The sequence below is a fragment of the Bombyx mori genome, chromosome 15 (assembly GCF_030269925.1).
Source record: "Bombyx mori chromosome 15, ASM3026992v2".
In the NCBI taxonomy this organism is placed as follows: domain Eukaryota; kingdom Metazoa; phylum Arthropoda; class Insecta; order Lepidoptera; family Bombycidae; genus Bombyx; species Bombyx mori.
Window position 1 is genome coordinate 7,580,656 of NC_085121.1, and position 16,744 is coordinate 7,597,399.

General features: G+C 33.9%; 2 protein-coding genes across 2 annotated transcripts; one reads left to right on the top strand and one right to left on the bottom strand.

Moving 5' to 3' along the window:
- The first annotated feature begins 535 nt into the window (after positions 1-535).
- On the top strand, positions 536-8,275 carry LOC101746994 (odorant receptor 4). Its single transcript, XM_004928701.5, has 9 exons — positions 536-797; positions 1,258-1,410; positions 2,369-2,551; positions 5,444-5,627; positions 5,701-5,797; positions 6,425-6,526; positions 6,902-6,990; positions 7,408-7,474; positions 8,071-8,275. Exons 1-9 carry the CDS (start codon positions 542-544, stop codon positions 8,128-8,130), a joined length of 1,191 nt encoding a protein of 396 aa, XP_004928758.1. The 5' UTR covers positions 536-541; the 3' UTR covers positions 8,131-8,275.
- Positions 8,276-8,808: 533 nt separating this feature from the next.
- On the bottom strand, positions 8,809-14,879 carry LOC101740461 (AP-3 complex subunit mu-1). Its single transcript, XM_004928485.5, has 10 exons — positions 14,748-14,879; positions 14,575-14,662; positions 14,199-14,342; positions 13,989-14,048; positions 13,790-13,911; positions 13,112-13,271; positions 12,769-12,882; positions 11,822-12,011; positions 10,785-10,936; positions 8,809-10,290 (listed from the first exon to the last, which is right to left on the bottom strand). The coding sequence occupies exons 1-10, from the start codon at positions 14,780-14,782 to the stop codon at positions 10,105-10,107; spliced, it is 1,251 nt and encodes a 416-aa protein (XP_004928542.1). The 5' UTR covers positions 14,783-14,879; the 3' UTR covers positions 8,809-10,104.
- Positions 14,880-16,744: the final 1,865 nt, after the last annotated feature.

Consider the following 16,744-nt stretch of genomic DNA (forward strand, 5'->3'; position numbering starts at 1 on the left):
ATAGTGAAGAATACTTCACTATTAAATTTAAAAAGATGAGTTCATCAGACAGTTCTTATTCAATTAGTATAGTAGTTTATTTAAAAATTAAAAAACAGTTAAAATGTGTTTTTTATCCGAGCCGAAGGCGAGGATGGCAAACACGCGGGATGAGATATCCTACTTTTTCTCCTTGGCGCACATACTATTTTACTATGCTGTGTCTTTTCGTATTTTAAATATTTCATTGTTTTTAATAAAATCACAATATTGATCATTCATGTTTTTTTAATCAAATTTAATAGTAAAAACCTCTTCGTATAATTACGAAGCAATATCCAACATATAATTTACAGATCCCCATTAACAACTTTCAAACTCACAAACTACAGTTTACCTATCAAACGCTGACAACCAAACTCCCAAGTCTCCTCCTATTGGTTTCAAACAATAAATAATTCATTCGCATACAACACTATAAATTTCAATAACATCAAATTTTCTGATCAAAACCGTTTTCGTATAAGCGGACATAAAGGTCAATTAGCCGACCGAAATAACAATGGAGCAAGCTAAAAGTGAAATTGATGGATCTCTGGTGCTTAGCTCATTCTGCATGAAACGTATCGGGCTATCTTTCGAAAGTCCAAAAGAATTCTCATCGTTACTTCGTCAAAAAATTATGTTCTTATTATCGTTTTCTGGTATTTGCTATCATGTATTCAGTGAAATCGTGTACATTGGTCTCACATTGACCAATTCGCCACGAGTCGAAGATGTCGTGCCACTTTTCCATACCTTCGGCTATGGCGCTCTAAGTGAGTGTACAAAATGTCGTTCGTTTATATTACAACTAGCGACCCGCCCTCGCTTCGCTTCAGAAACTGTAATTTATTATTAATTTCTCCACTATTTAATGGATGTTATTATACATATAAACCTTCCTCTTCAATCATTCTATCTATTAAAAAAAAAACCGCAACAAAATCCGTTGCGTAGTTTTAAAGATTTAAGCATACATAGGGATATAGGGACAGAGAAAGCGACTTTGTTTTATACTATATAGTGATTACCTACCATTCAAACAGACCTGTGTTTATCTGACACACGATAACTATTATTGATATGTAGCTAAGTATTTCTTAGTCATTTTAACTCCTAAGATATTTACAGTGAAGAATCGAAAAAAAAACAAAACTTGAATGTGAATTGATTCTAGATTAAAGCAACTCGATACTAGCTCACTATAATTAGATAGAACTCATCACACATGTACAGGTATTGCTAAGGTGCTGTCTTTGTGGTACAAAAAAGATATATTCAGTCAACTTCTCAAAGAACTAAGCGAGATATGGCCTACGATTCCGCTTGACGAAGATGCCCAATCCATCAAAACTAGAAGCTTGAGTGCTTTACATGTGACACAAAGATGTGAGTTTATATTAAATTACCTACATTAATTTTAATTGTAATGCTTATTTAAATGCGTGACTGATTCACATTCAACTCACAAATAAATTCAAAATAATTTAAGCTGCACTTTCATATAATGATGTAAGTTTTGTATATCGTCGCTGTCAAACCAAAATTTGCTATGTGCAAAAACTCTAATATTGAATATTTTTATATATATACTTATATATATATATATATATATATTTTATATTTATATATAATACTATAATTTTGAATTAACGAGTAAAAACATATTCGTATAAAATTTTATATGAAAGTGAATTTTTAAGAACTATATCAAATGAAAACTGTAGACAAATATTAAAGCTATAGACACATAACAGTTTTCTTTATACGGTAGATAGGGCTGTGAACTACTTATACGAAAAGGTCAAAAAGTAAAAATCTCAAAAAGTGCACATAGCAGATTTTGGTTTGACAACGACGATATCGTTATCATCAAATCAAATCAAAAAAATTATCAACATAAATGAAAGTACATACTTGTTGAACGTCAAAAGAACTACCGCCAATCCACAAAAACTAGCCTCCGTCCTGAGAAGAATTGGCAAGAAACTCAGCGGGCATGTCTTTTTTTTTTAATATTACATTAAAAAAATTTTTTTTTTTTTTTAAATATTCATTTTTACAATGAGTATTATAACGTAACAATTATTACAATATTGAAATGCCCGGAGCGAGCAACTCATTCCCACTTTGTGCTATCTTCTAGATAATCATTGACTTTATAGTAAGCTTTATTGCACAGATGTTCTTTAATAGTTTTCTTAAACCTATGTATATGTAGGTTCTGAACATCTTGAGGGATTTTGTTGTACAGGCGCACAGTGCCGCATCGTGCCAGCTTAGCAAATTTCTACATACGTACAAATATAATTAAGTGCAACGCAAATTTTGAAGTTCTCTTTTCCAGGGTACTTCGCTACCAATGTCCTTGGAGTGTGGTTTTATAATGTAACTCCAATTGTTAAGTATATGTATCGTTGGCTCAAAGAAGGCGATGGACAAATAGGCTTTGTCTGGGTTTCCTGGTATCCGTTTGATAAGAACGGAACTGTAGCTCACATCGCTGTTTACATCTTTGAAATTTTCGCAGGTTTGTGTGCTATGTGAAAAAGAGTAAGTTTTTTATTAAATTTATTCAATATATTTTGTACGCACAGCTGTTAGAAAAAACACGACAATAAGGATACAGAGTACAAAGGCACTACTTATTTCATGTTGGAATCTCTTCCAGTAGGCCCGCAAAAGGAAAGAAGAATTAGGAACACAAACCTAGTGCATACAGTAAACATTACGTATAATAATATATACACATTACAAGATACAAAACAATATATATATATACAAATACACACACACACACACACACATATATATATATATATATATGTGTGTGTGTGTGTATTTGTATATATATATATATATATATGTCGGCACACGTCAGGGATGGCTGAGCGGTAATTTCCGTTATCACTCGTATTTAGTTGAACTCAGTTTATAAAAAGTCAATAAAACCTTTTAAATAATAATTATTGAAACTCAACACACACAACTTTCACAATGACAGGATAAACCGACAGTTTCGTTGTACATACCGACAGAGCGACTGACTGACTGACTCACTGCCAGAGACTCGCTGACTGAGACGGACGGAATGACTGTCTGACACGGAATGCCACGACTCTGTCCACGTACCGCCATTTTATACTGTGGCGTTACGGAGTCTACCCTTCATTTTGTGATATTTATCAAAACAACATTTCATCATTTAAAATAATAATCAAAACCACCGTCTTAATATTACTAAAAGTCGTTATCCACGACATATATATATACATACGCACATATACTTACTTTATATTATAATACATTATACAAATATATGTACTTTTATTTTTTATTTATAATTTCAATTTTCCACATATAAAAATACAATATTCCATTAACATTTTATTGAAGGGCGTATTGTGACTCAACTCGCTTAACCGATTTTTTTTCGATATACGTTTTGATATACGGTTTCTGTAAGTCAAAACCAGCGGTAATACCAAGAGCGTTGTAAATCCTTTGCCACGAAACAATCATGTCATGACCATGACGTGACAGAGACTTTCAAACAACTAAATCTTATGTAACCATATATGTGTAGGTAAAAAAAACAGCCTTTAAAAAAAAATGCATAATATCCGCTAATGCAGACAGACACAGCTTACCAAACAGATAGATTAGTGCTACAATTTTATAGGACTGTCTTTACGACGATGGTTAATTAATAATTGGAGGAAACACAGAATTGCATTATTAACGTACAGAGCACTTGATTAATCATAAATTATACGATTCGTATTTCTTTGCAAGTAAATATTTAGAATGCGTCATTCCGAATGAGTCTTGCATAACAGTATTTCAATTTGAGAATACATTCCCAATGTTAAAATTTTTTCATTATAACAAAAGTGTCTCGTAATACTATTTTGTTTATTTCAAGTCCCAAAGAAGACTGGAGAAAGCCTTAGTAACGTGCAATCAAATGAATTGCGTTATTATCGCATTCAGATCGAACAGCTTAAGTGCGTATAGCAATTAGTCCACTTTAATATTAGATTATACACTTCATAATCTACTGTAAAGCATCACGAACAAATAATATAATTGCAATCGCATGATGAACTGAAAAGCAAACACTTTTACTCCGACTTTCGGCGGCTCCGATTCCAGATAATAACAGCAATTTAACAATATGCTATTGTTGATGTCTTTATTACGAACTAGCTGACCCGGCAGACTTCGTAGTGCCTCAATCGATAAATAAAATACCTAAACTTTTGTATAAAATAAACTTAAAACAAACAAATGGAATCCGTCCGACGGGGGACACATCAAAGGGAAAACAAAATTGTTATTTTTATTTAGTTCCGAGCATTTTCATATTTATCTGCCTTTTAAACCTTCTCTGGACTTCCACAAATAATTCAAGACCAAAATTAGCTAAATCGGTCCAGCCGTTCTCGAGTTTTAGCGAGACTAACGAACAGCAATTCATTTTTATACACATAGATACGAATATGAATTAAAAATCTATAAAGGTGATTCGTGTGGATCGGGGAAATTCCAAAATCTTTTTAGATTTATCCTACCAACGAATAGGTTTTTAATTTTTTTATATCGGTCAGTACACAAATCAGGCGGTGGCGATAGCTCAATAATAATTGAAAGTTTATCCATCCCGTTTATCAGATTGTTTCACTAAAGAATAGTTATTAGTTTCGTGTGAAATCATTCTAGATCTTTTGTATACCTGTTTATTTTTATCACTTATTTGAATAAATTAATATTTTAGTACTTAAAAAACCGGTAGAACTGACTGTCAGTGTTCCTAATACCAACGAAATTTATGTTTCGTAAATGTACAATAGAAACAAGTTGTGGAGATCTAAAGAGTTAAAAAAAAACTTTTAAGTATTAACGATATTTTCTCTCCAATCTATCAGGTCCTAATCTATTCGATCAGTCTATACTTCTTCATTCTTTGATCACCTCGTTTTTTCGAGTGGTTGGTGACTCGGACTACTGTTGTAACACAAAATTAATTTTCGCACTCTGGAACTACATTTGTAATACCGGAAAAATCCTAACTTAGGACAGCCGAATGTAGATTTTTTCTTTCTCTTAATATAATAACAATATAATATAATAACTGGGTACAAATCACACACGGTCATCCAGCCCTAAATTAGAATTCCCAGTCTTATGGGTACCAGAGACCGACATACATACTTATATATGTACGTTTAAATATATATATATACATACATATCTAAATTACAAATACCCAAACAAAGAGCAAAAAACCTGTTCATCACAAAAATGTTAGCCCGTTGTGGGAATCGAACCCACGACCCTCGGCGCAACAGTCAGGAGCGCTAACCACTACACCACCGAGTCATTCAATATTAGTTGGTCTTGATCATTTGCATGATTGAAGGTCAAACTTGCGTCTGGATAATGGTCTCAACGGACCTTTTATTCTCCGGTATGGCCAGTCACATCAGTATGTTATTAAAGTTACTTCAACGTCGCTTGCAATGTTTTGGAACTACACCACAAACTGATGACGTAAACTATCAAGAAATAATTGCGATAATTAAGCTCCACCAACGTCTTATCAGGTTTGTCTCACAATGAAATAATTCGGTAGACGCTTCGCCACCTATTAATATTAATACACATTTAATTTCGTAGGTATTGCAATGACTTAGAAGGCGTATTTTCATTTTCTAATCTGGTAAACGTCGTACTAAGTTCTATGAACATCTGCTGTGTGGTTTTCGTCATTATGGTTCGTATAATATAAATTAAAAGTATTGCCATAAGTACATAATATTGTTACGCGCTGGGGCTTGGGATAAATAAATGTTCCACCAAAGTACCACATCCCTAGAATTATCGAGAATATTCCACACATTACGAGTATTGTGTTTCCTCTTATCTCACAATAGATGACGTTGTACTTCTCGAGCGCACTAGATGCTACTAGATCCTTCGATATTCGTTCGACTATTCGCCGATAGATGGCGTTACTCTTACCGGCGTAACAATATGTTTGACGTTATCGTAAAAATTAAATTGAATAAATTTAGTTTAAAATAATGTAGTGTGAAATAAGTGTTAACTATTTTTTTTTACTAAGACTAATTTCATAACTATGAACACATACATAATATAAATTATCTTAGGGAGTACAGATACATAGATTGATTAAAGAGTACTTAGTACATACTCGTAGAATGGTGCCGCGAACCGGGCATAGCTAAACACGTTAAGGTTGAAAATGCATTAACTTAATTACGGTGGCTATTTGCTTGATTAGAACTAAAGATTAGAAGACATTAGTACTGTAAAATACACTTTTTAAACGCATATTATTATGTGTCATATTATTTAATGCAAAAAAACTTATTTTCAGTTATTGGAACCGTTGCCAGCTTTGAGCAGCAAACTGTTCTTAGTGTCCGCTTTAATACAAATAGGAATGCTGTGTTGGTACGCAGATGATATTTTTCATGCGGTTGGTATTATTAGTTTCGTATGCGCATAATAATATATGTAGGTAACTTTTTTTTTTATGATTGAAGGATTAGTCTAACAAATAACTACTAATATATGTTTAAATCTGCCTTGTGGTTACTTACCATATTATCATCCAAATAATATTTCTATTTTAATTAAAATTAACCATTCACGGTGACCATCTAACGATGTGGAAAAATGTTCTATATTACATAAAAGAGGTTTTTAACGATGAAGCAAGTTAAGAAAAAAACGAAATGAAACAGAAAAGTGCGAAAGCCAAACCCCATCATTAAATGAGGCACAACATAGTCTGGAAGAGAGAAAGAGACAGCAACACTTTCATATTAATTTTTGATAATAAAATTTACAGAACGGTGACGTAGCTACTGCTGCTTTCAACAGCGGTTGGTACAGAACCAGCCCTAAGTGTCGACGGTCCCTATTGTTTCTTATACGGCGGTACGACACTAAGTCAACATTTCGGTTTTTTTTTGGTAATTTAGTGATAGCGTAGTATGTGACATTATTTCGAGGAACAACTTAAATGTTAAACTGGTACCATAATATTTACGAACAGTATCAAAGACACCCCCTTTCTATGAGAGCCTCTTAGTCAGTCTGAAGGGGTTACCAGGAGCAGTCAAGTCTCTGCATACCGTTAAACGAGTGGAAAACAATAAATTAATAAAAATTCCTTTTGTCATTTGACAGTCAAATCAAATATAAATTGTCAGTATAAATTAACCTCCACTAAAATTTCCACTCCGTGCAAATAATTTTTATGGACGAATGTTACGTGCGAGTTAAGTTCAATTCCGAACAAGTTTACTCAACTATAGCATGAAAAATCTAGAATGTTTTCAATTTTTTTTTCAGAGCTCAAAAACCGATAGCATTTACTGCTATGAACTTCACTAATATATCGCTTGCCACTTATTCCGCGGTGAGTCGAGCTAATCTTTTCTATATACAGAATAACACAGTCTACGCAGAGTATTGTAAATAATAAAACATTTGATATTCAATTTACTGAGACCTAATTTTATCGCAGTCCGCAGTATCGCAGCAAAACGACGTCAGGATCCACATCCTGCTTGCGTTGATGAGTATCCACAGAGCACACATATTATGCCTAGTTAAAACCAGGTGATATTAAATGGTGACCGCTCCATGCAGTCCGCTACGTAAAGACAACCGTACACTTTGAAACACGAGATCGAAGCCTTTGTTGCTATAGAATAACGGGTACCTTCATTAAACAGAAACTCAAATATGTATTGAGATATATTTCATTCGATCGGATTATTAAAGGAGAAATACCCCAGAATTGTGGGAATAAAGAGGATCAAGTAAGAAAATAAAATGGTGATTGATCTCGACGTGACTAAGCTCACATATCCGTACGTTCTGGTTAATAGTTTGAAAGAGACAGAAACAGACAATAATCATGTAACATCTTCCGGTCGTGAACATTTCGTTACATTGATACCTAATAAGTACTAACCGTTTGCTCTTTATACGAACGCTGTTTTTTTTCAGATTCTCACGAGATCGTATTCGTATTTTGCTCTACTTTACACAATGTACAGAGAAAATTAGGTGATCTCTAATGCATCACCAAAAATCAGAATCCAAGGTTCAGCCTGGCATTACAATGGGAATGAAATTACTGTCGTTATTTATAATGTGTTGTGTTATTTATGATGTTTTCTACATTCACCACCAAGAAAATCACTTAGATTAATTAGTTTGTATTACTCTTTCCCTAATAATTGGACAAAACAAATAAAATCACTAACAAAGGTTCGTGAAATCTTCTAGAGAAATAGAAAACGACCGGCTGACCTCGGATAACCAAGTAAATAGAGTAGCTATATCCAATGCACTTTTCCAAAGCATGCGTTCCGGTTTGAAGAATGGGAATCAACAAATACTTATTTACTTTGGCTATTATTAAAACACTAGAGTCAGCTCGCTTGCAAATTTCGAGGAAATACATCATATTGTTAGCAGTTATTGTAATCCTTTTTTGTACTCATGACGCATGCCAAAATCTCTTGACTACGGGTTTAGTTATGATGTGAAACAAACAAACTCAGGTTTGCATCTATAATATTGGTATGGATTTTAGCGAATTTACTCACAAAATTTGTGGATGAAGGTTAATTGAATTGATTGATTTCATTTCAGTATATTATAAAAACAAGCAATTCGAATTTTAAAAGCTTAAAAATTCAGCTCATTATAAATTTAGGACTTTAAATGAAAAACAATAGGTATTTTTAACATGAATACAATTTATTGAATATAGCATAACTGGATTTTATTTACAATAAAACTTAAAACTAACCTAAGTAAACGAATAATGAGTTTCAACAATATGTGCGTGATGAAAATTATTCAAGTGATCGCATTTGCCATGAATACTATGAAAAATAAGTTCATTGGACCCTTTTGATAGAATTGAAATTGAATTTTGTTTAAATTTTGAATTTATATTGTTTCTATTTTGCACGGAATATTTATAGTAATCACTTAGGTGCATGCTTAAATCTAATTCAATATTTTTTATATTTACATTGTAAATGCATTTCAAAACGATATTCAATTCTGAATATATATGTAACTGAAGCTATTAATCTCGCTAATTGACTTTTTTGACAGAAATAGGAAACATAGATTAATGTAATATTTTAATGTGTTCTTGTTAAAAATTTAACCTTTATTGCATTATATTCTCATGTGTTTTTTTTTACCTAAATAAATCAATTCGATCGAAAACAATAGAGAGATAAGAGAGCCGTTATGTGTTTTTGCCTATTTTGTTGAAACCTATAATTTAATCTACTCTATCGATCAATCAATATTGCACAGATAATAATCTTTTTTTCCTACATGTACAAAAAGTATAGAACAAGTCGAACTTTTCGGCTGAAACAAGGGACGAAGTCCGATAAAATTATTCTATTTTGTTAATTTAACGTTTCTTGAGGGTTTAATGTGTAATTACGATGATTTATCAACTGTTTAGCATCTGTGAAAGTGCACAAATGTGGGAAAATTAAACAAAACCGCTGTACCCTGCTGTCGGCGTGGCTTGGTTCAGTGAGACTTTGAATTTATTTTGGACAGATACATTCTAAAAATATACTTGTTTCTTGTTTAAATGGGTCGATTGAAAATTAACTACATTACATTTCAACCGTACTAAGTATATACCGCATCGAATAAATTATTTTCTTTCAAATGCATTAGTCTTTATTATCGTTTCTGGAAGCAACCTTAATGCCCGATATATAAATACAACACCACGTCAAATAACAAAAATTCAATATAAACACGAGAAAAATAAAGTTTACATCATATTCAATTTCAAAAAACAAACTACTGATAAGAGATTTAAGATGTTTATAAACGCGCAATAATCGATATATTTATTTTTGCTTATTTAGAGGGGGGGGTCGCGTTTCGTCTTTAATTGCCATTCGAGTACAGCCAACACGTTAATCGTTTTTTTTTTGTTTACAAGTTTACGAACCATTGTGTCCACGGTTCGCGACCTCTGACCTCGGATCACATCCTGACGTGGAACTTGCCCGCTTTCGTGACGTACTTGACGCCTTTGAATGGCTTGTACTTGGCGCCGTACATGTCCAGGCGGCTCACTCTGAGACCGCTGACCGCCAATTGCGGAATCGTGAAATGAACGTTGATGCTCGGACTGGCGCCCGTCGTATCAGCTCCCGATACCACCGACACCTAGTACCGTTATATAAATGGGTCAATCGAAACAGAAACGTTACAAACACCTTTACTATTTCAATTTCAATATATCGCAACATAGACCCATAGAGCCATAGAGGCCCATAGAGCCCATAGACATCAACATTGTAAAGGCCGCCACCCAATTTGTTATTAACGGCTACCCCACTCTTCAAACCAATGCATTGCTACTACGCGGCAGAAATAGGCAGGCTGGTACCAGTAAATCGGGTATGTAATGTCTTTTCCTGCCTACAAAGTCCTTCTATTATATCGTATTCAATATATTCGTATCGTATTTCAAAGTAATCTTCGACCGCCAAGAAAAAAAAATGACTTTTAAATTCGACTAGTTTATTCAATCGTGTTAAAATCGATTTTTAACTATATTCATTTTATTAATATAACACGTCATAAAAAGCATAAAATAATCGATTTTTTTAATTAATTATCTTACTAAATTGAAATAATACATAACAAAATTAACTTACGCTCCCTTTAATATTAGGCAGTTTGGGTAGTTCTATACGTCCTATATCCCAAAGCAGCATCTTGCTGACCGGGTCATAGGAATATTTCCCTTGATTCGCTGTTAGACAGCAGTTTAGAACACACTTCGGCATGCAAATCTCCAATGCAACATCTAAAATAAAAATGTTTGAGATATAAAAAACAAAGAGGGCGCCCTTGTCGTAATCGCTAGCGCCACACAGTACAGTCTACGGGAACTTTCCATCACTTCGATGTTTGGATATTGTTAACAATTTTAACACCGGTCCCAAAAAAGACAGTCCTATAAAGCCCCGGCGAAACAAATTCAGCGGATCTATCTTTTTTCTAATCACCGTTATTCATTTTTGTTCATATCTTTTTTACTCGTTTTTTTTTAATGATACCATGTGATCACAAATCCACATTCCCACATCATGATGGCTGTCCGTGTACTTTACAGTAAATTCAATTTAGACTTATTTTACTTACATCTAGTTTGGCAAGATTAAATTCAAATTGTCATCTACTTCATTTAAACACCATTTAAACCAGCGGTCAGGGAACCGGGGTTAATTACCCCAAATGGGGTAAAATGAAATTTTTGGGAATAAAAATGAAACTTTTATGAGTAAAAAGTATATATTGAAGTGAAACTTCTTTAGAATCGTTGTGATTTCAAGCTCGATGAAACGAAATGCTGCGATTTAAACAAAGCTTGTCCAAAAAATCTAAACTTTAGTAGAGAGCATCCCGTGAGCCTGCACCGATAGGTACCACCACGCTGCTTATTTCTGTCGCGAAGTAGCAATATGTTTCAATTTTAAGGATAGGGTTGCCATTGTACTATGAAAGTGACACTTAGATATCATATCTCAAGATCGGTGGCAGTAATTACGTTGTTTATGTCAATGGGCTCCGGTAACCACTTTACAAAAGATAAGTCGTAATATTGTCCACCCATCTAAGCAACAAAAAATATAAAGTAAGTATGATGAATTATACTAATTAACATTATAATTTAAAGTGAACAACTTACTTTCTAACGTCCTCCCCATGGTCTGCTTTGGTCCAACAGTGAGGTCTAATCGTCCCTGATCCCCATTCGACCTCAATGTCAAGCTATGACGTACGTATATAGGTATAGCCACAACGCTTTGTGATCCTATATGGTACGACATCAACCGGAAGTTACCATCGGGCGGTATGAACGATAAAATACGTTCCGCCTGAGAACAGATGCATTAGTTCAGCAATTTCAATTTAAATGATAATAAAATAAACGTTTTATGAGATGACTCTTTTTTTTGTATTTCTAAGTACATATCTATGTGTTCTCATAATCTATGTGTTCAATTTTAGTTTTACTCTTTAGAGGTTGAGCAATTTTTGCCAGATACTTAAGACTTTGTCAGATACTTGAATCAAAGTATAATATTTATAGATATCGGTAAATAAGTAAATAAAATAACATCCACATATTAAAATTACTTGCACGTCACCTATCATAAGTTTATTTTTATACGACAAAAAAAGTGCCCACAACTGCAAAAAGTTTCAACTCAAAAGTCGTATGAGCGCTTTTGACAACCAAACACGTATACAATTTATATTAAATTAAAACATTTTAGACTATAGTGTGTACATAATAGTAGCAATATTACATATATTTGATGGTAATTTTTTTTAAAACTTCAGCTAAATTATTTGTTATAGTACTGTTATAATTAATGATGTCTCGCAAGCTCCCACTATAATAACAGTGATGTCAAGAAAATAACATTATGCATCTCTGTCAAAAGATTTATCTTCAACTCCAAAATTTAATTATTTAAATTTATAGCTAGCTACTCATTTCTAAACGGAACTATACTTTTCGCCAAAGCTTAATTTTAAATTATATATTTAATATTTCTTGTTAAATGACCTAAAAATCTTTTTATTGACGAAATCTCTTATAATCAGTTTAGTGATAAAAACTCTCACCTCCCAACGCTTAAACCGCACACACGGATGAAATGAAACATCATCAAACAATCTTGGATTTACAAAAGTGAGAGTAAGATCTGGCATTCCGCTCAGTTTTATACAGCAATCAATCTGTGAAATAAGAATATTGTAAAGATATTTTTTTACTCTTGTTGTCTGTTGCTTGAATACAACCCTAACTTATTTATTCTAATAAATATATTTTAATGTTAGGCACAAAAAATAAATTAAATAGAAAAAGTTATCCAATTTTATCTGTGATTAGTTGTTCCAGATATCTGAGAAAATTTGTTCATCTACATCAATTAAATGAAGTTAAGTAGCTTAGTTTTAAACATACATAGCCTTGTATTTCTGCATTTACGGTAGCTCCACTTTTGTCAATAATTGCATCGACTTCTTCAACTACATCAAAGTAAGCTTCATTGTTAGCATACTTTACACCTGACCTTCTCCAAGGTACATTTGACAGCTGTCCAGACGGAAGTGTAGAGGATACACTAAAATTATAATTTATTTTTATATATTTTTGATGAAATCTATATAAATAGAAATAAATGTAAAACAGTTCATGTGAAAGCAAGCATTGAGAAGATTTCAAGTCGTCGTGGTCTGAAGGATAAGACGTCCGGTGCATTCGTATCTAGTAATGCACCAGTGTTGACTCCCGCGGGCGGGTACCAATTTTTCTAATGAAATACGTACTCAACAAATGCTCACTATTTACTTCCATGGTAAAGGAATAACATCGTGTAATAAAAAGCAAAACTCGCAAAATTATAATTTGTGTAATTACTGGTGGTTGGACTTCTTGTGAGTCCACACGGGTGGGTACCATCACCCCGCCCATAAGTAATAAGTAAAAATGCAATCAACTCATATATTTTACTGTGAGTGGGAGTACATGATTACATTACATTATATTATCAAGAACTCATAAACTATCAATTTAATAGCGTTTTGGAGTTTTTATGTGTAATTTGTTTTAGAACAAAACTTTAAAGTTGATGCAACTTACTTTGATTTTCCTGTAACAGTATTGGCAATTGTTCTTAAAATATTTGGTGGTTTAATCAATTCTTTCAATATATTACTTTCCGTGGCCAGTGGGAAGCCATTATCTAACATTTCATCCAATAACTGAAAATTTAGACTTAATTAATAAAATATTTACTATAAAAATTATTATGACAAAGCAATATATCTCAAATATTTACTTCATACACCACCACATAATTTTCTTTAATTATTGTCTCAGTGCAATCTGAAAAGTAGTCCTGAAATAAAAATAAATTTACACCATCAAGTTATTCAATCATTTATATCAAATACTATCCATAGACTTCTATTTCTTGAGATTTAAATTTGATAGTATGAACACTGATTCCATTAATTTACTAATAATCATTATTCAACAAACCCTTTACCTGAAAAGTATCAACAACTCTATGCAAGAACTCTATAACAAATAGTGGGGCAACTTCCTGCTTACAGACAGCAACAAGTGCAACTCCTCCTCTATGAATTGATATGAGGTAATGATGTGGAGCAGCCAACACCGGTGGTACATCCTGGAATTTTAAATAATCAAGACAATAAAATGATAAGACCATAAAACAGTTTCTTTACACTATTAAAAAGCCGGTTTATCTCTTAAATTGTTTTACTACACTTTCACTAGTTCCTTTCATTAAATATCTTCATGAATGCAAAGCAATTTGAAATCATTTTTAACTTGGCTAAACATCTAGTCTGAATTATTATAAGTACGAAAAATACAAACGTGGATGGCGAAATACTAACATTAGGTGATGCTCTCTGTGCTTCCAAATAATAATCACATACTGAACGAGGGATCACACTTCTCCAATGCTTCTCTAGAAACACGTCGCTGAAAACATTCCAAACAAATTTTATAACTTTTTATGCATTAATATATCCTTGTAAAGGAGTGAATACAAAAAATCTGTACAAACCCCGATGGATTTATTATAAATAAACTGTGTATCATGTTTTCGACAGATTCTAAGTTCAATTTTTAGCAGTCAATTTAAATGTTTTAATTTAGCTACTTAAAGAAACAAAACTCTTGCATCTGGTGAAATTCACATTTGGTGACTGGTGACAAGTGATGACAACTGACAGATACTATTGTTTTTTTTTTAAGGGATTTTATGACCTGGTAACTATGACCTTTAGATCAAGTCTTATTTTAATTTTAATGATACGTAAGTTTTTTATATGAAAATGATATTATGAAATGAAATGAAGTTGATTATTATGAAACATGGCATGAAGTGAAATGAAAACCAAATGAAATGAGATGAGATGAGATGATATGGGACGAAGTATAATCTCAGTAAAATGGTGGTCATTTACTGAGACTTTTTCAGTGGACTTTTTGGAAGATCCCGAGAAGTTATGTTCAGTGACTTTGCTTCATTTTCCCACATTTGTGCACTTTCACAGATACTAAACAGTTAATAAACAGTGAGGGAGTTCATATAGTCCCTTCTTTATTTCGCCGTAGTCGTGTTTTATGTAATTAACACCACAGTTGAATCAATATAAATTTTATTGTTGTAGTGGCATAAAGTAATTACATTAAATTAGTTATTATCACATTATAAATTATTTTTATGTTTTTTTTTTATTTGGCGGTAAAAAGGTCTTGTGTCACAGACTATATTCTTTTTCCCACATCTCGTGCGTTCCGGCTTACGCATAATAAAACGCCACACCACCCCCCTACGGAGAAGGAGAATCCGCAGAAAAAAAGAAAAATTATCATAGGTCGAAAGGTTTGGAGAAGTGGACTCTGCGACCTGAACGGGTGGTATATTGAGGTGTATGTGTAGGAGCAGCAGTTAGAGGTGCCGAAGGCACGAGTGGACATAAAGGGACATTAGTAGCATCCGGTTGCGCTGGTTGAGGCACAGAAACCCGCGGTGCTGGTGCTGGAACGAGATCTACTAAAGAATTTTCGACGAAGGCTGGCTTAATTCTGTCGACACTGACCGTCACCTGTTTCCCTTTTACTTCAATCGACCACGTTTTTCCGTCCTCGGCTCTAGATATAACTCTATGAGGACCAGAGTAGGGTGGTTGCATTGAACGTCTAACCGAATCCTCCCTGAGCATGACATGGCTGGCGGTGGAAAGATTTTTGAATATGAAAGGTGATGGCTTAGTGTGTGAGGAACATGGAGTGGGACGCAATTTAGACATACGCTGTCTTAACTTTACGACAAAATCCGTCGGGTCCTCGAAGCCAGAAGGACTGGGAGGTACTAACAGTTCCCCTGGAAGCGTTAATGTTTCTCCGTAAAGCAATTCCGCTACTGTTGCTTGTAGGTCTTCTTTAAAAGCAGAACGCATTCCTAATAAAACCAAAGGTAATGCATTCAACCACGAATCATCATAACACATCAGAGAGGCCTTTAATTGTCTATGCATGCGCTCCACGAGCCCATTGGCACAAGGGTGGTAACTAGTAGTGCGTATACGTTTAGTACCACATAAATTAGTAAGGCGTCTGAAAAGGTCCGACTCGAACTGTCGTCCCTGGTCTGTTGTGATGACAGCAGGTACTCCGAATCGAGCAATCCAACCAGCTACAAAGGTGCTCGCCACTTCTTCTGCTGTTATTCCGTGCATAGGCCAAACTTCGGGCCATCGAGTGTAGCGATCTACAGCAGTCAGGCAGTATTGGAAGTCAGAACAAGATGGAAGAGGGCCTATGATGTCAATATGGACATGCTTCAGTCGAGACGTAGGACTGGAGAAGTGTCCAAGTGGAGATTTTATATGCCGCGTCACCTTACTTCGCTGGCAAGCAACGCAGGTTTGGCACCAATAACGGCAATCTTTGGCAATGCCAGGCCACACGAAACGGTCTGAGATCAATCGAATGGTTGATCTAGTACCAGGATGGCTAAGATTATGTAGCTGAGCAAAAATCTTCTTTCGCATA

Excerpts from the sequence above, each read along its gene's own strand:
- LOC101740461 (XM_004928485.5), bottom strand. The coding sequence starts at position 14,782 with ATGATACACAGTTTATTTATAATAAATCCATCGGG. Across the intron at positions 13,912-13,988 it reads ATTATGTGGTGGTGTATGAA|TTATTGGATGAAATGTTAGA; the intron begins GTAAATATTTGA and ends CTAAATTTTCAG. Across the intron at positions 10,291-10,784 it reads TGCCTAATATTAAAGGGAGC|GTGTCGGTGGTATCGGGAGC; the intron begins GTAAGTTAATTT and ends TAACGGTACTAG.
- LOC101746994 (XM_004928701.5), top strand. The coding sequence starts at position 542 with ATGGAGCAAGCTAAAAGTGAAATTGATGGATCTCTGGTGCTTAGCTCA. Across the intron at positions 798-1,257 it reads CTTCGGCTATGGCGCTCTAA|GTATTGCTAAGGTGCTGTCT; the intron begins GTGAGTGTACAA and ends ACACATGTACAG. Across the intron at positions 5,798-6,424 it reads GTGTGGTTTTCGTCATTATG|TTATTGGAACCGTTGCCAGC; the intron begins GTTCGTATAATA and ends ACTTATTTTCAG.